This window comes from Pelodiscus sinensis, chromosome 1 (assembly GCF_049634645.1).
Source record: "Pelodiscus sinensis isolate JC-2024 chromosome 1, ASM4963464v1, whole genome shotgun sequence".
NCBI classification, from domain to species: Eukaryota; Metazoa; Chordata; order Testudines; family Trionychidae; genus Pelodiscus; species Pelodiscus sinensis.
The window spans coordinates 23,430,301-23,453,770 of NC_134711.1; the positions used below are offsets into that span (position 1 = coordinate 23,430,301).

At 44.7% G+C, this 23,470-nt stretch overlaps 1 protein-coding gene across 1 annotated transcript in view; it reads right to left on the minus strand.

Annotated features, from left to right (window-relative positions):
- The window catches only part of FBXL13 (F-box and leucine rich repeat protein 13), a 229,336-nt gene extending 207,518 nt beyond the window's left edge, over positions 1 to 21,818 (minus strand). Inside the window, exons 1-3 of the mRNA XM_006137531.4 lie at positions 21,448 to 21,818; positions 10,207 to 10,310; positions 3,874 to 3,967 (exon numbers count right to left, since the gene is read on the minus strand). Of these exons, the coding sequence (XP_006137593.1) occupies positions 3,874 to 3,967; positions 10,207 to 10,310; positions 21,448 to 21,522 (273 nt within the window). The 5' untranslated portion in view covers positions 21,523 to 21,818. The remainder of the gene's footprint in view (positions 1 to 3,873; positions 3,968 to 10,206; positions 10,311 to 21,447) is intronic.
- Positions 21,819 to 23,470: the final 1,652 nt, after the last annotated feature.

The window sequence follows — 23,470 nt, forward strand, 5'->3', positions numbered from 1 at the left end:
CAACTATCTTTTCAGAGATATGCATCCATGCTGATAATGGACTCTGATCCAAAGCAATGCAGATCAATACGTGTTCATTTTTTGTGTCAGAGTCAGCATTTGTTTTTGGTGGTTCAGGTTCTGTGGTTTCCACATTGGACTTTTAAGACTTCTGAAAGCATGTTGCATACCTCATTCCTCTCAGATTCTGGAAAGCCCTTCAAATTCTGAAACCTTGTGTCGAGTGCTATCTTAAAAATCTCATATTGGTATCTTCTTTGTGTTTTGTCAAATCTGCAGTGAAAGTGTTATTAAAAGTGTGCTGGGTCATCATCCAAGACTCCTATAACATGAAATATATGACAGAATGCAGGTAAAACAGAAAAAGAGACACAGGACAAGGAGTTAGTCTCAAATTTAATTAGCTCATTATTCTTTTAATGAGTGCATCAGAATGAAAACATATCCTCCGGAATGGTGGTCTAAGCATGAAGGGGAATACAAATGTTTAGAATATCTGGCGTGCAAATACCTTGCAATTCCAGCTACAGAGGTGCCATGCAAATACTTGTTCTCACTTTCACGGGACACATAAGAAGCAGGCAGCATTATTTCCCATTAATGTAAACAAATATGTTTTTGTCTCAGCAATTGGGCGATTAAGAATAGGGACTCAATAGACATGTAGGTGCTAAAGTTTTATATTTGTTTTATTTTTGAATGCAGTTATGTAACAAAAAAAATCTACGTTTGTAGATTGCACTTTCATGATAAAGAGATTGAACTACTGTATTTGTATGAGTGAACTGAAAAAAATACTATTTCTATTTATCATTTTATAATGTAAATATTTGTAATAAAAATAATAATGTAAGGGTAGCACTGTACACCTTGTATTCTGTGTTGTAAATGAAATCAATATATTTGAAAATGAGGTATGTCCAAAAGCTAAAATAGGAAAAGAACAAGTTAAAAATTACTAAAACAAGTTAAATGTTTTCACATCACCAGAACCTAATGAAATCTAGAATACTCAAGTAGCTAACTGAAGAAATATAGAAACATAAGACTACTAGGACTGGAAGGGACCACGAGAGGTCATCGAGTCCAGTCCCCTGCCCTCATGGCAGGACCAAATACTGTCTAGACCATCTCTGATAGACATTTATCTAACCTACTCTTAAATATCTCCAGAGATGAGGATTCCACAACCTCCCTGGGCAATTTATTCCAGTGTTTGACTACCCTGACAGTTAGGAACTTTTTCCTAATGTCCAACCTAAACCTCCCTTGCTGCAGTTTAAGCCCATTGCTACTTGTTCTATCCTCAGAGGCCAGTATGAACAAGTTTTCTCCCTCCTCCTTATGATATCCTTTTAGATATCTGAAAACTGCTATCATGTCTCCCCTGAATCTTCCCTTTTCTAAACTAAACAAACCCAATTCTTTCAGCCTTCCTTCATAGGTCATATTCTCTATATCTTTAATCATTCTTATTGCTCTTCTCTGGACCCTCTCCAATTTCTCCACATCTTTCTTGAAATGCGGTGCCCAGAACTGAACACAATACTCCAATTGAGGCCTAACCAGCGCAGAGTAGAGCAGAAGAATGACTTCTCATGTCTTGCTCACAACACACCTGTTAATGCATCCCAGAGTCATGTTTGCTTTTTTTGCAACAGCATCACACTGCTGACTCATAATCAGCTTGTGGTCCACTATAATCCCTACATCCCTTTCTGCCGTACTGCTTCCTAGACAGTCGCTTCCCATTCTGTATGTGTGAAACTGATTGTTCCTTCCTAAGTGGAGCACTTTACATGTGTCTTTATTAAATTTCATCCTGTTTACCTCAGACCATTTCTCCAATTTGTCCAGATCATTTTGAATGATGACCCTATCCTCCAGAGCAGTCGCAACTCCTCCCTGCTTGGTATCATCTGCAAACTTAATAAGCATACTTTCTATGCCAATATCTAAATTGTTGATGAAGATATTGAACAGAGCCAGTCCCAAAACAGACCCCTGCGGAACCCCACTAGTTATATCTTTCCAGCAGGATTGTGAACCATTAATAACTACTCTCTGAGTATGGTTATCCAGCCAGTTATGCACTCACCTTATAGTAGCCCCATCTAAGTTGTATTTACCTAGTTTATTGATAAGAATATCATGTGAGACCGTATCAAACACCTTACTAAAGTCCAGGTATACCACACCCACCAGTTCTCCCTTATCCACAGGACTTGTTATCCTATCAAAGAAAGCTAACAGAGTGGTTTGACATGATTAAATGTTACAAATCCATTCTGCTTGATCCCTATCACCTTGTCACTTTCCAAGTGTTTACAGATGATTTCCTTAATTGCTTGCTCCATTATCTTCCCTGGCACAGAAGTTAAACTAACTGGTCTGTAGTTTCCTGGGTTGTTCTTATTTCCCTTTTTATAAATGGGCACTATATTTGCCCTTTTACAGTCTTCTGGAATCTCTCCTATCTCCCATGATTTTCCAAAGATGATAGCTAGAGGCTCAGATACCTCCTCTATCAGCTCCTTGAGTATTCTAGGATATATTTCATCAGGCCCTGGTGACTTGCAGGCATCTTTTCTAGGTGATTTTTGACTTGTTCTTTTTTTATTTTATCTTCTAAACCTACCCCCTTCCCAGTAGCATTCACTATGTTAGGCATTCCTTCAGACTTCTTGGAGAAGACCGAAACAAAGAAGTCATTGAGCATCTCTGCCATTTACAAGTTTCCTGTTACTGTTTCTCCCTCCTCCTCACTGACCAGTGGGCCTACTCTGTCCTTGGTCTTCCTCTTGCTTCTAATGTATTTATAAAAAGTCTTCTTGTTTCCCTTTATTCCCGTAGCTAGTTTGAGCTCATTTTGTGCCTTTGCCTTTCTAAAATTGCCCCTGCATTCCTGCTGTTTGCTTATATTCATCCTTTGTAATTTGTCCTACTTTCCATTTTTTATAGGACTCCTTTTTATTTTTAGATCATGCAAGATCTCGTTGTTAAGCCAAGGCGGTCTTTTGCCGTATTTTCTATCTTTCCGACGCAACGGAATAGCTTGCTTTTGGGCCATTAACAATGTCCCTTTGAAAAACTGCCAACTCTCGTCAGTTGTTTTTTCCCTCAGTCTCAATTCCCATGGGACCTTACCTATCAGCTCTCTGAGTTTACCAAAATCTACCTTCCTGAAATCCATTGTCTCTATTTTGCTGTTCTCCCTTCTATCCTTCCTTAGAATTGTTAACTCTATAATTTCATGATCACTTTCACCCAAGCTGCCTTCCACTTTCAAATTCTCAATCAGTTCCTCCCTATTTGTTAGGATCAAATCTAGAACAGCTTTCCCCCTGGTAGCTTTTTTCAACCTTCTGAAATAAAAAGTTGTCTCCAATGCAGTCCAAGAACTTATTGGATAGTCTGTGCCCTGCAGTGTTATTTTCCCAACATATATCTGGATAGTTGAAGACACCCATCACCACCAAATCTTGGGCTCTGGATGATTTTGTTAGTTGTTTAAAAAAAGCCTCATCCACTTCTTCCATCTGGGTACGTGGCCTGTAGTAGACTGCTAGCATAACATAATACACAGAAAATCATGAAAATAAAACTGGGTCCAAATGTACTTGGAAAGACTGTAACATAGAAGTAAGTTCATCATATTGTGAATTCTGTCCAATTTTGGTAAAGATGCTACCTTTTTTTGTGATCTATCACATGCATCACAAACTACCAAATAGAAACAAATGTCAGATACAACCATTTCTTCACATAAACTACAGAACTAGAAGAATCCTAAAATAAACTTGAAGGCAAAATTTAAAAAAATTACAGAAGGATTTAATTTAAGATTCAGTGTAATTGCACAATGATTGTTACCAGCTGTTCATCATTTAGTCCAAAAAGGATGTGCAAATAAGTTTCTGAAATCCTCTTTAATTCTGGCCTGAGGGATGAATCAATACATGCATCCCTGAAAAACAAATAAAAAAGCAGATCATGTAAACCACATTAGTAACACCGAAGAAAAATTAATCTCCTCTCTACAGAGAATGGAGTATTACAATATTGCACTTATACCTTAGTTAATACCCTTATTACCTTCATTGTCTATGTTAAACCAGTTTTAAAATTATTTACCTACTATATGAAAACAAATTATGTTCAGTACTATGTTCAGAGATACAGCTGAGTCATTTTGGGTCAAAATATAACCCATATTTTAAAAGATATAACCAGATGGGAACTGCTCAAGTTCCAAAATATTTTTCCACTTTTAATGCTTTTGTTCTCCGAAAGGCCACTATTTATGTATGAATTAAAAACTTCACACCATGTTTTCTGCTGTTCTACAACATTCTGTGAGCATGCACAAGAAGTATAAGTAATTAAAAAACATAACTGCATAGCCAAATGAACAAAACAAAGATAACTGATTTATACTTCCATGAGAAAAACAGAAAAAATAGGGTTTGCCAGAGGATAAAATCAATAGAAAAAGAAATTTTATTTTCAACCTTTTAAGACATTAAAAATAATTTAAAGTAAACACAGAAGACCCCCCTCAGTTATTGACTAAATGGTTACATTTAGCTAGCAGTGACCCCTAGTGGTCTACAGAATCCTATAATCCCATAAAGCAGTGGTCCCCAAATGGTGATTGCAGATTAATTCCTTAATTACTTGCTGCTTTATCTTTCCTGGCACAGAAGTTAAACTGACTGGTCTGTAGTTTCCTGGGTTGTTCTTATTTTCCTTTTTATAGATGGGCACTATATTTGCCCTTTTCCAGTCTTCTGGAATCTCTCCCGTCTTCCATGATTTTTCAAAGATCATAGCTAAAGGCTCAGATAGCTCCTCTATTTGCTCCTTGAATATTCTAGGATGCTTTTCATCAGGCCCTGGTGACTTGCAGACATCTAATTTTTCTAAGTGATTTTTAACTTGTTATTTTTTTATTTTATCTTTTAAACCTACCCCATTACCACGTATATTCACTATGTTAGACATTCCTCCATCATCAGACTTCTTGGTGAAGACTGAACAAAGAAGTCATTAAGCACCTCTGCCATTTCCAGATTTCCTGTTACTGTTTCTCCCTCCTCACCGAGCAATGGGCCTACCCTGTCCTTAGACTTCCTCTTGCTTCTAATATATTTATAGAAAGTCTTCTTCTTTCCCTTTATGTCTGTAACTATTTTGAGGTCATTTTGTGCCTTTGCCTTTCAAATCTTATCCCTGCATACCTGTACTGTTTGCTTATACAATAATTCCTCATTTAACACTATAGATATGTTTCAGAAAATGATCGTGTTAAGTGAAAACATGTTATGCGGTCAATTTTCCCATTGAAAATAATGGAAAAAGTGGGGGTTGCGTTTCAAGCGGTGGTTCCTGTTGGGACCGGGACATAAGGTTGGGGGAGAAAGGGGACTGGGTTACAGCAAGGAGGGGAGATGTTTGGCTCTGGAGAAGGGAAGGGGAGGAGAGGAGAGGGGAGGGGGATTGGATTGGGAGTATGCCCCTGTGATGGGTCTGCTGGGGCCCGCACTGAGTCCGGCGAGGGGGGGTCACTGGCGAGTGGCAAACCTTCCGCCGCTTTACAGGGAGGCGGGGGAAGCACCGTGCAGCCACCGGCGACGGGCCGGCTGGGGAAACCCAGCCGCCGGCCTGCAAGCGGGGGCGGAGGAGAGGGGCAAGGTGTCTGGCGAGGGGGAGTCAGCAGGGAACGGCGCGGCGAGCAGTAAACCCTCCGCCGCTTTGCAAGGAGGCAGGGGAAGCCCTGCGCAGCCGCCAGGAATGGGCCGGCTGGGGAAATCGTGTTATTCCGGGGACGGTTGTGTAATTCAAAAAATGATCCCAAAAAAAAAAAAACGTGCTATTGCGAAAATGTGTTAAGCGGGCACGTGTTAAATGAGGAATTACGGTATTCACCCTTTGTAATTTGTCCTAGTTTCCACTTTTTATATGACTTTTCTTTGATTTTTAGATCATACTATATTTCCTGGTTAAAGATCTCCTGGTTAAGGTCCCTTCTTTTGCCATACTTTCTATCCTTCCTATGCAGTGGAATAGCTTGCTTTTGGGCCCTTAAAAATGCACTTTCTAATTCTCAACCAGTTCCTCCCTATATGTTAAAATCAAATCTAGAACAGCTTCCCCCCCAGTAGTTTTATCAATCTTCTGAGAAAAAAATGTCTTTGATGCAGTCCAAGAACTTACTGGATAGTCTGTGTCCTGCTGTGTTAGTTTCCCAACATACGTCTGGATAGCTGAAATCCCCCATCACCACCAAATCCTATGCTTTGGATGATTTTGTTAGTTTAAAAAAAGCCTCATCCACCTCTTCCACCTGGGTAAGTGGTCTGTAGTAGACCCCTCTACGCTTGTTTTTTTATCCCTTTTAACCTAACCCAGACTCTCAACACATCTGTCTCCTACATCCATTTCCTCCTCAATCCAAGTGTATACATTTTTAATATATAAGGGAACACCTCCTCCCTTTTCTCCCCACCTATCCTTCCTGTGTAAGCTGTACCCTTCTATACCAATATTCCAATCGTGTGTATTATCCCACCATGTCTCTGTGATACCAGCGATGTCATAGTTGTGTTTATTTATTAGCATTTCAAGCTCCTCCTGCTTATGACACACACTTCTTGCAGTGTACATAGCATCTAAGATACTGATTTGATCTTGCCTCCCAGTTCTGCCTTGTCCATCCTTTTTCTCTGCTACTATAGTCCACACTCCCTCCCATTTCTGACCCATCTCCCAGGTCTCCATGTTCTTCACTTACCTGGCTTTGGTCACCTGCCCCTGTCGAATCTAGTTTAAAGCCCTCCTCACTAGGATGAATATTTCCTCTCCTGCCTTGTGTACCTGTATATTGGCCAATCGTAGACTGACCCTATGAAATCAAAGCCACTTTAAACTTCAAACGGAAAATATTTTTCCTAGTATTCACCTTTACTTTGTTATCTTCTGCTCCCCCTCTCCTTTGCTATCTTTAGTTCTCTAACTTATCTATCTGTTTTCTAACTGAGCATTATGCCCTTTTAGGCCTGATCCAGCGAGGTATCGAACACCTCCATTTCCCACTGACATCACTGGGTGTTAGCATACTCAATCCTTCATCAGAACAGTCCCTTATTAAATAAGATGCATAAGTGATGGCAGATGCATTGAAGCAAAATCCTCAGAAACTGCATGTTATGCAATCATCCAATTGTCTACATCTGTGTTTCTTAAAGTGTGTTCCGCGGCACACCGGCGTGCCGCAAGGCAGTCGGAGGTGTGCAGTGGAGAGAACAGAATTCAAAATGGCCACCCTTAAAGGGACAAGACTCCTTTTTTTTTCTCCCTCAACAATTTTTCCCTGGGGGCTTTTTTTTTTCCTCAGCAAGCAAATCCTTGGTGTTCCCCATAAAAAAAATTATTGTTTGGTGTTCCTCAGTCTTAAAAAGTTTAAGAAACACTCTTCAACATAGTACAAACTTCAATACAACTTAATTTAAAACCAGTCTAGTTCTGCTTTTGGTCAGAATCCCACTGGCCCCTCAAATGTAAGCCTTTGCATACAGTGTGTTATGAATATCATAGTCAACAAAAACGCTCATTTTCTCTTTCTTTTTCTCCATCTGTTCTTTCTTTACGCTACCATTTTATGAGAGGGATACGATATTTGAGGCTTTCCTACAGATTATTCTGTAGCTCAATTTAATCATTATGATATCTTAACATTCCAGGGTTAATTATGGTACACATTTTCTCTTGGAATGAAGCTGTATACCTGGCAAAGCTCAAATTGGTATAAAACACAGCAGTTCAGGAACATAGGTCACCAAGGATATGTCTACACAGCAGTGTTATTAACTGATGTTATTCCAAAATAGCATAATGTGCGTCTACACTACAAGCCTTTATTTTGAAATAATGTCAAGCTGAAATAGTCAGACTCATGGTAACCCTCATTTCGAGAGGAGTAAGGGAAGTCAATGGAAAAGTGTTCTTCCTTCAATTTGCTGCTGTGTAGACAGTGCCAAAAGCCAAATTAAGCTATTTCGACTTAAGCTAAGCAATTGATGTAGCTGAAGTTATGTAGCTTAATTCAACTTTAGCCCTGCTATATAGACGTGTCCCAAGAGCACAACTGACTGCTTCTCTGCTCTCTGAACTGGCTCTCTACAGAAAAGAATCTAGTTCAATATCTCTGTCCTAATATTCAAAGACCATATAGATTGGATTTAAGTACCTCAGAGATCACCTCTTCACAAAAATGACCTCACAAGAATTATACTGGAACCGTGAAACTATTCACCTGTAGGTGAAGGATCTTGAATGAGGGGACAGGACTTTCATAAGCACTGGACCTACATTACTGAAATTAGACTTAAGTACATTTCTGGAGGCTCACCTTGTTCAAAACTGAACACAAAGCTCATCTTATTGATCTGGCTTTCCCACAACAAGGTGATCATACACATATACATTTTCTGTTTCTCTCACACCACAAACTATAAACTAATTACAGGCAGTCCCCGACTTACGCGGATCCGACTTATGTCGGATCCGCACTTACGAACGGGGCTTTCTCGCCCCGGAGGTCCAGGTGGCGGATTGCTACCTGCGAGCTCCGGGGCGAGAAAGCCCCGTTCGTAAGCTGCTCCGGTGCCCCTGGTCTGCTGGAGACCGTCTCCAGCAGACCAGGGGCACCGGGCGGGTTCCCGCGCTTCTGAGGCTTTGCCAGAACAAAGCCTCAGAAGCGCGGGGAACCGCCGCTGCTGCCGCTTCAGTCCCGGTGCCTGTGGTCTGCTAGGGACGGTCCCCAGCAGACCACAGGCACCGGGACTGAAGCTGCAGCCGCGGCGGGGTCCCGCGCCTCTGAGGCTTTGCCAGAGCAAAGCCTCAGAGGTGCGGCACCCCGCTGCCGCTGCGGCTCTGCTCCCCGTGTCCCTGGTCTGCTGGGGGGGGGGGCTCAGCTAGTGTGCCCCCCCCAGCAGACCAGGCTTTTGTTTTGGACCCTGGGGCAGAGCAGCTGGGGCGCTGCTGATTGGTCCTGCAGCGCCGCTCTGGGCACTACTGGACCAACCCGGCAGCACCCCAGCTGCTCTGCCCCAGGTCCTGATTCAGCTGCTGCTGGTCAGTTTCAGCAGCGGCTGAATCAGGACGCCTGGGGCAGAGCAGCTGGGGTGCTCCTGGGTTGGTCCAGTAGCACCGAGGAGCGGCGCTACTGGAGCAACCCAGCAGCACCCCAGCTGCTCTGCCCCAGGCGTCCCCAAGTCAGCTTCTGCTGAAACTGACCAGCGCTGACTACAGGAAGCCCGAGGCAGAGTTGCTCTGCCCCGGGCTTCCTGGAATCAGCTGCTGTTCAGTTTCAGCAGCAGCTGACTTGGGGACGCCTGGGGTTCTTAAGTTGATCCTGTATGTAAGTCAGAACTGGCGGTCAGTTTCAGCAGCGGCTGAATCTGGACGCCAGTTCCGACTTACATACAGATTCAACTTAAGAACAAACCTACAGTCCCTATCTTGTACGTAACCCGGGGACTGCCTGTAGATATTTCTTCTACACACTGGGAAGGAGAAAAGTAAAACAGATCCAAGCTGGACTGCAACTGTGATTTCTATTTAAAGTACTTGGAAGGCACTCATATATTATAGTGGCAGTTCCAATATATATAATTAGAGGTAGTTATTAGGGCCCAGTCCCACCTCCAGCAAAGTCAGTAAAAATATTCCCTTTGCCCATAATTTCTTTTCCTTTACTATAATGACTAAGTTTAAAAGAGAGAGAGAAGATGAAAATAAAAAGGAATATAAGTCTAGCAGTAATCAATAGATTTAAAGACACACTGTTAGGTGGTATAAATAAGCATTGACTTCAATTAAGCTATGCCAATTTACATCAGCTGGCTTTATACCCCAAAATGTTTATCTCAAAACAAAGAGTTTAATAAAAACATGTTATAAACACAAATGTAATATTAAATACATTTGGTAAATACTCTGTCAACAATTCATCCAAATAAAAATAGACAAAGGAAAAATAACTTGTATGTTTTAGTAAAAAATCTCAATGTTAATCAGTCCCTTTGTAATGTGAGAATGAGGGATATTTATTTTGCAGATGACAATGCAACATTAGTACTGTTTTTAAAATATCACTTCAATATTTTACATCACATAGAACACACAAAAACATTTGATATGTACCATAAAATACCATCTAGTCCTTTCACCATTATTTCTCTGATCTTTTCTTCTAAAAATTTAAGTGGATCCTCTGGACACATAATAAATACACCACACAACAGAGTCTGTAAAAACAAAGAGAGTACATTAATACCTTTCCCAAGTCTGAAACTGTTATGCTAAACACAGCTACCAAATCAACCTTAAACAATTTAGTATATATACAATTCTTCTCTATCTTGTTATCATTCTGTTTCCTTTATTTCTTATTTTAAATGCCATAATGTATGTTTTCTTTCTATACTAAAATATCAGTATATTTTAACTGGTAGCCCTCATATCAGAACAAAACATATAGAACCTCTACAGAATTTTCCACTCAAGGATCTCATTTTTTAAAAAAGCATTACTAAACTATCTCTTGCAAATAACCATGTAAGGTAAAAAAGATGTAGAATTGTGCCCTTCACCAGCAACTAATCCTATATCAAATAGTTACCGTAAAATCACTAGTATAATGCGCAATTTTTTCCCAGGTTTTTTAGCGTCAAAGTCGGGGTGCGCATTATCCATAGGAGGGGGTTTTTTTAAGTTTGAATTTGGCGGTTCCGCGGCAGTTAATTAATCGCTGGACACCGGAGGTTAAGTTGATTTTTACTAGCATCAACAAGCAACTATATACACAGTTTCAAAAAGGTAAGTTAAACAAATGAAATCAACACTGCAGCGCAAACAAGCAAATATGTTAATTGATCTTCTACTCATCTTCGAAGCCCTCAAATTCGCTTTTGTTAGAATCTTCCTCGAACAGACGAGCAATATCTTCCGGGGTATAGCCCTCGACATCTTCATCCAGGTAACACAAATCATTGTCATCTTCGCATACCAGTAATTCGCCCTTGGCCAATTCATCGTCACTCGGATTCATCCACAGGGCATCATCCTCGCTGCCATCCATAACATTAGAGATGCTGCATTTCAGAAACCCATTCCTTATCAAAGCAGGATCAAGTTCAAGCCAGACATCCACTATCCACTGGGTAACATTTTGCAGCGTCAGTGTTTGCTTACGTCCACCTGCAGTAAATGTATGTTCACCTTAAAACAATCAGGTGTTCCAATTCCTGCGATGGCATATGATGACAACTAAATGCATCCAAAACTACTAGAGACCGCTTTCTCATAAGTCCACCCAGCCGCTTTGCCCAAACTGTCTATAGCCAATCAAGCATTAAAGCTTCATCAATCCAGCCTTTAGGGTGAACACGCACGTGAACGGTGTTCGGGAATATAACATTCTTTGGCATTGTCTTGCGCTCAGCAATCCATGCAACCAGCTTGGCCTCCAACTCAGGATATGCAGCGCTTTTACCTCGCTCAGCCATCTTCATCCAAGGCAGCACTTGCAGGTGCTCTTTCTGCCATCTCCAAAACCAAATGTTAGACTCTGCTATGTCATCAAATTCACGGCTGACAGCTCTGTTGCCATGAGCCTCAGCATAGCTAAAAACTTTACGTTTTTCAGCGGTCGTTTAAGATCGCCAACAACTCCTGGCATCCCAAAGAGCATAGAAATACCGTGCTTTATATACTCATGTGCTCACGCGTGATTACCTGGCAATACAAAAAGGCAAGACAAAATATGGCAAAGTTGGGGTGCGCATTACAGATAAGAGTTCAGTTTATTCCGGGATTCTGACGTTTAAAAGGTAGGTGTGCATTATGCATAGGTGCGCATTATACTCGCAATTTTACGGTATGTTGCATTGTTTGGGGGGGATACTGCTTTTCAGTAGTATGCTATAAGACTAGCTAGCTGATTTCTCAGTTGTAAATAATGAACAATTTTCTTCTTTTCTGTATTGCTGTTGTAAACAACTATAATTTTACATTTAGATGGTTAATCCACACAATTGCATGTGCAATAGCAGAGTCTACTGCTGTGATGCCTCTCTCATATTTATGAATCAGGCATTGAATTGCTATTTTTCTATGGTCTGTTCTGGATGACTATAGTTGCATACCAAAGAACCTTTAATTTACTTTTTGTGCAGCAAGTTGTCTGTATCTGCCATGGTTTGTGTGGACTGCCTATTTGCTTTGCTGGAGATCAAAGTCCGAGATCTTCAGTATTAGGCTTTTCAGAAGATAACTTCTTGTGAACTCTGTTCAGCTTTTCAAGCTACATCAGGACTGAAGTTGCACTAGTGAAGGTCAAATGTGTGGATCCAAAAAGGCTTATGTGACTTCTAGTGATGGTGAGAGACACTGTTAAATTCCTGGTAGATGGGAAGACATTCATTTTCCTTGGTCCACTGCAATTCCCAAAGGAACTAATTCATTATTCATTTTTTCAATAATGAAAATGAACAAGTTTTTCTCAGGACAGCCAAACAAGAACATAGTGAAGCAATGTATAGTTATCTGTCAAAATAAAGACATATTTAGAGGATATGCTAATGGACTCTGTCTTTAAGTATGGCAAAAAAGAATAAATCAAACTCTGTGAACTGGTTACATTACAGCCATAAGAACAAATTATAGCTATCTGCACACAGAAGTATTCCAGAACACCTATAGGAGCACAAGGTACACATTTTCCACAATAGCTGTACTCCTAAAACTAGAGATGAGACCATTCTTCTGCAGATAACTATCCTAGGATACAGTCTGCAGTTTATACAAATATTTCCCTATGACTGGCAAGGAAAATTTATTGCTTGCATTGAGAGGAGATTATTTGTCAACAGTCATCACACAGCAATAGCTGAGATACCAGAGTTTTTTCTATGCTGAATAATGAATAACTATATTTCCTAAGCCCTCCTCCTCTTTCCATCCCCGCAGACCATAACACCATCCTCTGTGTTATATAGAGCTGTTATATGGATACAGTAAATCTCCAAGGGTATGTCTACACTACAGCGCTAATTCGAACTAACTTAGTTCAAATTAGTTAATTCGAACTAAAGTTAATTCGAACTAACGCATCCAGACTAAAAAACTAGTTCAAATTAGCGTTTTGCTAATTCGAACTAGCATGTCCACACAGAGTGGACCCTGAACCGGGGTTAAGGATGGCCGGAAGCAGTGCCGGCAGGGCATCAGATGAGGACTTAGAGCGTGGAGCTGCTGTCTCAGGCTAGCCGAGGGCCGGGCTTAAAGAGACCCGACCCCCACCCCGGACAGACAGTTCTCAGGGGTGTCCCGCTTGCAAAGCAGTCCTGGCTTTGATTGCCCGGAGTACCCACACTGGGCACATCACAGCACTCGGCCATCAGACCGGCTGCACTTGCCGCAGGCTGCCATCTGGGGAGAGGGGGCAATTGGGGGGCTGCAGGAGAGCTTCCACCCCCCAGAAGCCCACAGAGCCAGCCCAGTCCTCCCCATCGGGGGCTCGTACCCCATTCCTCCCTCACCTCCTTCCACTTACCCCTCCCTAGCCCCCCTTCCTGATGTACAAAATAAAGGACAATTGTGTTCAAAAATAGAATCTCTCTTTATTGAACAAAACTGGGGGGAGACTGGGAAAAGGAAGGTGGGAGAGGGGAAGAGAGAGGGTGGGAGAGGGGAGGGCAACTACAATGATGAGGGGTTTGGAACATATGAAGAGAGGCTAAAAAGACTGGGACTTTTCAGCTTAGAAAAGAGGAGATGGAGGGGAGATATGATAGAGGTCCATAAAAGCACGACTGGGGTGGAGAGGATGCGTACAGAAAAGTTCTTCATTAGTTCCCATAATAGAAGGACTAGAGGACACCAAATGAAAGGACTGGGTAGCAGGCTTCAAACTAATAACAGAAAGTTCTTCTTCACAAAGCAAATAGTCAACCTGTGGAACTCCTTGCTGCAGGAGGCTGTGAAGGCTAGAACTAGAACAGAGTTTAAAGAGAAGTGAGATCAAGTCATGGAGGTTGGGTCCATGGAGTGCTATTAGCCAGGGGGTAGGAGTGGTGTCCCTGCCCAAAGATTGTGGAAGGCTGAAGAGGGATGGCACAAGACAAATGGCTTGGTCACTATCTTCGGTCCATCCCCTCCAGGGTCTCTAGGGTTGGCCGCTGTCAGCAGACAGGCTACTGGGCTAGATGGACCTTTGGTCTGACCCAGTATGGCCATTCTAAGCTCAGGGCTCAGGGTAGGGGGTCTCAGTGGACCACCTTGATTTTCATGCAAACCTGCTCCTGGGTGGCCAGGCTGGCAGCTCTCCTGCCCTAGACGGTCGCTTTCCTGTGCCTAGTGCGGAGGTCGTGGACGAGGTCCACGATGTCTGCACTGGACCAGGCGGGTGCCCGCCTCTTGCGGTCCTGGGCAAGCTCCCGGGAGCCACCAGCCTGGTCCCGGGAAGAGGGGGAGGGCTGGGGGGCATCGGCTGGCTGGCTCGAGCCGTGCCAGGTGCAGGGTCTGCTGGCTGGGTGCTGGCAGGCTTGCACCTGGCACGGGCACCGTAGCCAGACCGTGCCCCTTTAAGGGGTCCGGGGCCGGGCGGGGGACAATAGAGTTTCCCTGGTGTTGGCCAGAGTGGCCACCAGGGAAAGTTGGGGAGGGCTAGCCTCCCACTAATTCGAATTAAGGGGCTACACAGCCCTTAATTCGAACTAGTAAGTTCGAACTAGGCTTAGTCCTCGTACAATGAGGTTTACCTAGTTCGAACTAAGCGCTCCGCTAGTTCGAATTAAGTTCGAACTAGCGGAGTGCTAGTGTAGCGCCTATCAAAGTTAATTCGAACTAACGTCTGTTAGTTTGAATTAACTTTGTAGTGTGGACATACCAAAATTGTCCGGCATCCAGCAGTCCGGCACTCCCAATAGTCTGGCACCATCTGGAACCCGGAAGTGCTCTGGCAGCTGCTTCAAGAAGTTGTGAGTCAATTACACTACCACCGGCTGGATCCACAGGTGACAGGTTCGCAATTTATCCTTCCTCTACTGCCTCTGGCGGGGGCAAGGGTTGGGTGGCGGGGAACGGCGAGGGTTGAACCCTCCCCGTTTTTCAGGAAGGCAAAGCCTGCAAGCCGTGGGGGCATAGAGGGGGCAAAAGGCAGGCAGCTGCTTCAAGAAGTTGTTAGTCAATTACACTACCACAGGCTGGTCCTGTGGTAGTGTAATTGACAGGCTCACAATTTATTTTTCCTCTGCTGCCTCTGGCGGGGGGCAGGTAGAAGGGGGCTGCAGAGGGAGTGGGAGTCGGCAGGGAAGGGAGCCCTCTGCTATTTTGCAGGGAGGCAAAGACTGCAAGTGGTGGGGACAGAGAGGGGGCAAGAGGCAGGCAGCTGCTTCAAGTTGTTAGTCAATTATACTGCTGCAGGCTGACCAGAGGTGGTAGTGTAATTGACTAACAACTTCTTGAAGCAGCTGCCTGCCTCTTGCCCCCTCTCTGCCACTGCTGCTTGCAGGCTTTGTCTCCCTGCAAAATGGCGGAGGGTTCGGCCCTCGCCGCACCATTCCCTGCCAAGCCTCCGCCCTCCCGCCCCCACCAGAGGCAGTGCAGTCCCGGCAGACCAGTCACAGCCCCCCCAACGGAGTACCTCCCGGTAGTCCAGCATATCTGATAATCCAGCACCACCTGGGTCACAAAGGTGCCGGATTATTGGAAGTCTACTGTATCATCTTTGACTCAACCCTGTCTCCATGTATAAATCTTGCAGCTTCATCTTATATAACAACTCTAGAACTGACCTACCACCATAACTCTCACTCAGGCTCTCCTAGTTTTATATCCTGACTATTGCAGATCTCTAGCCTTGACCTCTGCTATCTCAACTCCTACAAATCAATTCAAAACACTATTGTTTTTAAATCATCTTCCTGGCTTGTCACTTTGATGCCTCAAGCTCTCCTCTAGGCCCATCTACTGATTTTCACTTAATCAGTATACTAAATACACATTTCTTGTCTTTATCTTTAAAGACTTTCATTCTCTAATAACCCATCACAAACCCAGACATTCTGTGCCAATGTTCTCAACCTTAACTGCCTACCAGTCAGCTTCTTTCTCAAAGTTTCCTCCAGACATTTTCTTCCACCCTTTATGCCTGGGGAAAACTCAGAACAGCAAACAAATGTAAGGATTTTTCCTCTCACAATGCCTACAAAAAGCAGCCAGACAGGTAATCACATATAGGCAGGTCATAAGCTACAATTCTCTATTTTCCTTCCATTTCCTACATTCCTGCCAGTCTTCATGCCAAAATAAAAACAATAATAAAAACCAAACAAAACATGTAACTAACAACACTGTGTCGCTCATCACTATACACCCTATCCTTGCTATTTTGTCTGCTGGACTGCAAATTCTCTGACAGCACCAAGCACAATGGAACTCTAAAACTGACTACAGCCTTTTAGCCATTAGGGATGTAAAACCCTGGTTAATTAGTTAACCGTTAAACAGTAGGTTTAACTGGTTAACTGATTAAGCTGGGATCCTGGCAGAGGGCTGTCACTGCCACCCCTGCCAGCCACGTGGACGTTGCTGCTGCCTGGCAAGATCTCCTCCTTCCAGGTTGTGCAGGCTGCCACTGTCTGCTCCTGATCCCTGCATGGGGCTGGATGCTTACCCATTCACAGCACTTTTGACTATTATTATAATATAAATTATAATTAATAAAATATCAATAATTCCTAAAACAGGAAATAACTGTGTCAACTGTGAAGTATTTGCTGACCAATGCCAGTACCCAAAAACATCATTTATTCATAATTTCTTTAACAGAGAGAAGCCGGGTTGTATAAAGGGTCCTTGCCAGTCAGAATATGGGTGTGCAATAATATCATTTTCTCAACATAGATGGAGTCTGCTTTAAGACATTTGCATAGGAAAGCACAACTAAGGACTGCAAAAAATAAAAAAATAAGTAACAGTATCTTTTTTATGTATAAAACAACAAATCATTAACATGCATGTTCACTGTTTGAATATTTTAGTAAAATATATTGATTCTAACTTTAGCTTCTACCAACCCTCATTAGTAAAAAGACAATCTCCAAGATGTATTCAGAGGACAACAATTGGGTGTATTCAGCAATATCAACAAGTATAAATCCGTCATTTATTATAATAAATACAACATAAATCATATGTTGTTTAGCAGAGTACTAAATATGCAGACAATATAGTGACTCTCTTCATGTGTGTTTTCACTGTAATATATTTTCCAAAAAGAACGTAAAGCTGTTCAAATACTCCCTCTGCTGGACTGAACCAGCAGCAGTCTTCTAAACTGAGTGCATTTTTCATAGATTTGAAGCTCTTTTATAGCTTTCCTTTTTAATTGAATGTACATTCCTTTTCCTCCAATGGATCTTCTAGACATAGTGTATATACAAAAATTTGACCAAAAACTTAGATCTGTGAATTCCTTTGCAAAAAAAATAAAATAAATGGTTCCTCACAACCTGATCTTGCATCCCTTACTCCATTTGTGTGAGTAATCTTAACGATGAAAAGGCTTAATACAAATGTAAGAAAAACTGGGCCTAATAAGTACAAAAACTGACTGGTTCTCATTAACTCCCTCAAGGGTCCACGTAATTCAGTGGAGACCCTTTACTTGACCTAAAGAAATAAGACTTGAGATAATTAATAAAGTTTGTAAATTAGGAAAGATATGTTATAACATTCAACAAAACTCAAATGATAGCACAATCATATACAATAAAATATCTACCTCTCACTTAACAACATTACTCAGCTAACTACAAAACAAATTATCAAATTAAAATCAAGATAATATCAAATAGTCAGACTAATTCTTACACAAACTCTATCTATTCAACAATCTGGAAAATCTGTTGTTTAGCTTACAGTTCCACAAACTGAAAGTTCCACCTAAACTTAAGTTTTATACATCAGACAAAAATTAGGAAAGAACAAATCGATCCCAAGCCTGGCTCATGCTTATAATTCAAACTGAAACACCTATGTGACTCAGTAGTGTGAAAAATTCATACCTGGAACAACATAGATGTACTAACTTAACCTCCAGTCAGGGCTAGATCCTGGCTCCCAGTGCTCAGAGAGGTGACATGCATTAAGGATGTTAAGTATCGGGTATTTTGCTAATCGAATAGTTGATGCATTTTTGCACCAACTTTTCGATTAGTCAGTAGAGGACTCCAGCTGACCCTGGGCTCCCTGCAGTGCTGCCCCTTTGAAATGCCGCTTCAGCGTTTCAAAGTGGCAGCACCGCACTGAGCCTGGAATCAGCTGTGTGGTGCTGCCCCTTTGAAACACCGCCATGGCATTTCAAAGCGGCAGCGCCGCATGGAGCCCGGGCTCCCTGCAATACACTGCCACTTTAAAGTACTCCCTTCTCCCCTGCCCCCTGCTGCCTCTATGTGATAGAGGCAGCAAGGGGGGGGGAAGCGACTCCACGAAAGCCGATGCCCACAGGGAGACGTTTTTTAAGACAGCGTCTCCCTCCCAGCCCCCCGGAGCACTGGCTCTAGTCACCCCATGCTGCTGACTCTGTGGGAGGCAGCATGGGGGGCAGCAGGCAGCTCTGCAGGAGTCAGCACATGCAGGAAGCTGGCTTAAAAGCTGGCTCCCTGAGGCTATGTCTACACTGCAGGCTTTTGCTGGCAGAGAGCATGTTAATGAAGCACTCACTAGCATGTGTCGCGCTGTCATTTGCATATTCTCTACTGATGCTTTTTGCGCAAGAGGCTTTTGCACAAAAACAAGCAGTGTAGAAGGTCCGTTTTTTGCAAAAAAGCCCCTTTTGCACAAGTTCCTTATACCTCCTTTTTTGAAGTATAATGATCTTGCGCAAAAGGTTTTTTTTAATCACGTGATTAAAAAATGTAATAGCAATTAATCGCATAATTAATCATGTGCAATTCCCCTTTGAAACACCCTGGCGGTGTTTCAACGAGGCAGCGCTGCATGGAGCCCAGGATCAGCTGAAGTTCCCAGCTGACCCTGGGCTCCATGCAGTACTGCTCCTTGGAAGCGCCACCATGGCATTTCAAAAGGGCAGCACAAGGCTTTAAAGGGGCAGTGCATTAGGTACGCCAGCGGATTCCCCAGCTCTGCTTGCGCTGCTCCTTTGAAGAGGCAGTGCAGCATTAACGTCTGCGATTAACGCTTTAATTTTTTTAACGCGTTAAACCTGTCCTGTGGTAACCGCAGGCATTAACACAGGTCAATTGACAGCTCTAAATTATACTCCTACAACCGTACTATGGTACTGAGGCTTGGAGCAAGGTGCAGCATACAGTCCGTCCGTCCCCATCCCCTGCCATGCTTCTACCTCATGGCTGCAAGAACATGTTGCTGTTTCCAGGGAGTCACACAGAGCCAAGTAGGGAATAGGGATATAAAATCCCATATAAAGTTAATCAGATAAACATGTTTAACGAGATAACTGGGATCCCACGGTAGGGGGCCTGCCCAGGCAGGAGTGGCCCCCTACCTGTGTCACAGTAGACCCAGACAGAGGGTTGCTCCAACACATCTGAGCGCCCTGCACCATGGACTGTTCTGGCCAGGTCAGGTCCACACCGCACCACAGGCAGAGGGCTGCTCTGGTTGGGCCAAGCCTAGTGTACAGGGGCTGTGAAGCTGCTCCAGCCAGGCCAGGCCGCTGGTTAACCGGTTACCAAAAAGCATCACACATAAGACTGATGCTTGCTGGTTAACCGGGTACATCCCTATTGTGGAGGTTCTATAGTATGCATGTTGGGTGTGGCCTGTGGAGGACAAGCCCAAGAAGGTACAAGATTTAAAACCTCTGCTTTAGGGGACAGAGGGAAGGAGCAGCAGAAACGCTTATGCCTTTCCATCAATGAACCACTGTACAAGAAGCCACAAGCACCCTCTGGCATGGGACAGAAAACCGAGATAGTCAAACACAAGACTAATAGAACAGGATACCATACTCAAAGAGGCTCTGGGAGACAGACCCATAGTCTCCTATAGACAACCACCTAACCTCAAGAGGATTCTTACCAACCACCACAGGACATACCACACTAATACCAACCCTGGTACCTTCCCTTGCAACAAACCCCGTTGCCAGCTTTGTCCACATATTCATTCTGCTGATACCATTATTGGACCTAACCAAGTGAGTTATAAGATCAAGAACACATATTCCTGCGCATCCAGAAATATAATCTATGCTATCATGTGCCGAAAGTGTCCGTCTGCTATGTACATTGGACAAACATCTCAGACACTTCGCCAAAGGATTAATGCCCACAAAACAGATATCAGACAAGATCACAAAGAGAAAACAGTTTCTTGCCATTTTAACCAGAAAGGACACTCTCTCAATGACTTAACCACCTGCATTCTGCTACAAAGACCTTTTACATCTGCACTTGAAAGGGAATCCTCTGAACTGTCATTCATGTTAAAATTCGACACTTGCCAACAAGGACTTAACAAACATTTGAACTATCTCACCCATTACCAAGACAGTTTCCCCAATTATCACCTGTAATACCATTAACTCACAAACATCCCACTCTCCCTACCTCTAATATCATCAATTCACAGACACTTGCCTTCCTTCCTCCCCCCCCCCCCCGAATCCCCCTCCTGTCCTGCAATGTGATTTGTCCTTTTCATATTTGTTCTTTTTTTTTAATTGTATCCTTTGGTATATATGGTTGTGACTACTTTCTTCCACTATTTGATCTGAGGAAGTGGGTCTGGCCCACGAAAGCTCATCATCTAATAAACCATCTTGTTAGTCTTTAAAGTGCTACATTGTCCTGCATTTTGCTTCAACTACCCCAGACTAACACGGCTACATTTCTATCACTATTCTACAAGACGAATAGGCCTCGTCCACAGAGATTTGTGGAATGTGTAAGAATTGCTGTTCTTGAGCGTGTTTTTCAACCAGACTAGCTATAAAGAATCATCCCCTCCCGCCGAGGTAATTATACGGGCGCACTAGACCCACTGAAGTCAATGGGCGGAACAGCAAGAGATCCCACTGACTTAGCGGGCCCAGCATGGCAGCTTGGGGGAGGTGAAAAGGGGCCAGCCGCGCCTGGGCTTGCGCTCGTGGCGGGAACTTACTGTTCCAGGGCTCACAGGCGAGCTCGTCTCTTCCCGCCCACGCCGCAAGCCGCACACTCAGGGAGGTGGCGCCCAGGCGTCAGTCACACCCTGGGCCGGGCTGGGGGGGGGGGGGGGGGGGTTGGTGCTAACACGGACTCAGCCCCGCGTGGGTCGCAGCGCCGTTGCGAGCCCGGCTCCCTCCGCCCGCAGCTCAGCCGGGAGCTGGTGCGCCCAGGCGGGGCCTTTTACCTCGTAGACGTCGAGGAGGCTGTGGCGCTTGAAATAAGCCCTGAGTCCGGGGTCCGCGTCGCGCAGGGAGGACATGGCGGAGCCGGGCCTCTGGCGCTTCAGACCCAGCGCGGCGCTCCCAGTCGCCTAGCAACCCGAGGCCACAAGCCGCTCGCCCTCATTGGGCGCCTCAGCTCAGAGTGCGGAGGGGCTTTGGGGGAGGGGAGTGTCGCGTGCCGTCCCATCCCAACTTTGCACCACCCCCTGCACCGCCTCACCCCCCAAGTTCCACGCAGCCCCCTCCAACTCTGTACTGCCCTGCCCACCAGCCCCTGCTGCACCTATTGCCCTGGCCTCCAACCTTTTTGCACCCAAGATCACGTTTTAACTGTTAGGGCAAGCCAAGATCTACCCCAAGAGCCCCCCCCTTCCTCGAGTCCCCGCCCTCTCTGTTCCCCCTCCTTTATCACTTGCTGGCCACAGCCCTTGCTCACTCTCATTGGATTGAGACAGGAGGTGCGGGCTCTGGGGTGGGAATGAGGGATTTGGGTGTGAGAAGGGGTGAGAGGTGCAAGCTCTTGGAGGGAAATTAGGTGCAGGAGGAGGTGGAGAAGGGGATGCTGGCTCAGGGAGGGGGATCCAGGCTGGAGAGTGTTGGGGTCAGGTGGAGGGTTGAGGTGCTGAGCCAGCCACTGGCTTGTGGATGTGGGGTGCAGGAGTTTGGGTTGGGGTGTATGAGAGGCTCAGGGCAGAGGAGGTGTATGAGGGGCTCAGGGTTGGTGTGTGGGAGGGGTGCTATGATGTTGTGATGCTGTGGCCAGATAGGAGATTGTTGGCCAGGCTTCATTTTTAAATAAAATATGTCCAACACAAAAGGTTTCAACATTGTCTTTATTTATGGGAAGGGAGGGGAACCTTTTTGGGTCGGGGTAGGCCAGTGACCCAGAGAAAAAGCAGGGACCGTACAAGTGAGATGCAAAAAAACAACGCCTCCAAAAACCCTCAACCTCACTGATGTAGCCCCAACTGAGACACCTCACTCCCCTGGCATCCAGCCCCATGTGGGGAGGGAGGAGAGAAGGTAGGTCTGAGGTTCAAGGCCTCAGGCCAGATTAACTCTTCTGGGGTTCCAGGATTAGTGGATTTTTTGGTTCCCCCTAGGCTCTGGGGTGGGGATAAAAATGAGGGGTCCAATGTGTGGGATAGAGCTGCCTATCAGTGGGATAGGGATGGGGGTGCAGAATCTGGGTGGGAAGTAGGGGGCAGGAACAAGCTTGAGGTAGGTGTCTGGCCAGGAGGGAGGGGGCAGGAACAGGGTGCTGGCGGGGGTTTGGACAGGGGGCAGGAGTGGGGTGCTGGTGGGTGTCTGGTCGGGGGGGAGGCAGGAGCAGGGTGCTGGTGGGTCTCTAGCCAGGAGAGAGGGGGCAGGAGTAGCTCAGCTGGTACCTGGGGGTCTCCAGGGACGAGTATCTCTTGGGCAGGATCTTCAGGCAGTGCTAGAAGAGGCGTACCTGTGGCTCCTTTAAGAAATCCAGCTCCTTCACGTATGATCCTCGGCCTCCATCTTAACCCCCTCTTTCCCCTCCCACTCTGCTTCCCCAAATTATGGGGGAATGAAGGGAAGATAAGAAAGTGTGGGTGCTGCTACGGGGAGGGGAGGAGCAGCACACATGTACTTCCTAAGAAGCTGGCTCTGTCACAGAGCCTTGGGATTCGCCTCCCTTCCCCCTTCTCCCCGCCCCAGGAAGCCAGCTCTGGCTCCAATTTTGCAAGGGGCAGGAGGCTGTAGCACCGTGCAGGCTCCTCGTTGCAGGTGGGGGGAATGAAATGGGGCTGGGAGCACTGCTTCGAGATCGACTGGTTGGTGACCGCTGACCTATTGCAATTCCATTCATACTCACTGCTCCGAGCCCACACTCACCCATCCCAACTCTATTTATTGCCTAGCCCTAAACCCAACTCATCCTCTATCCCAACCCTCTGCCTAAACCAAGCCCTTGCTCATGGACCCCTCATCCCAACTGGGCCATAACACCTGCCGATC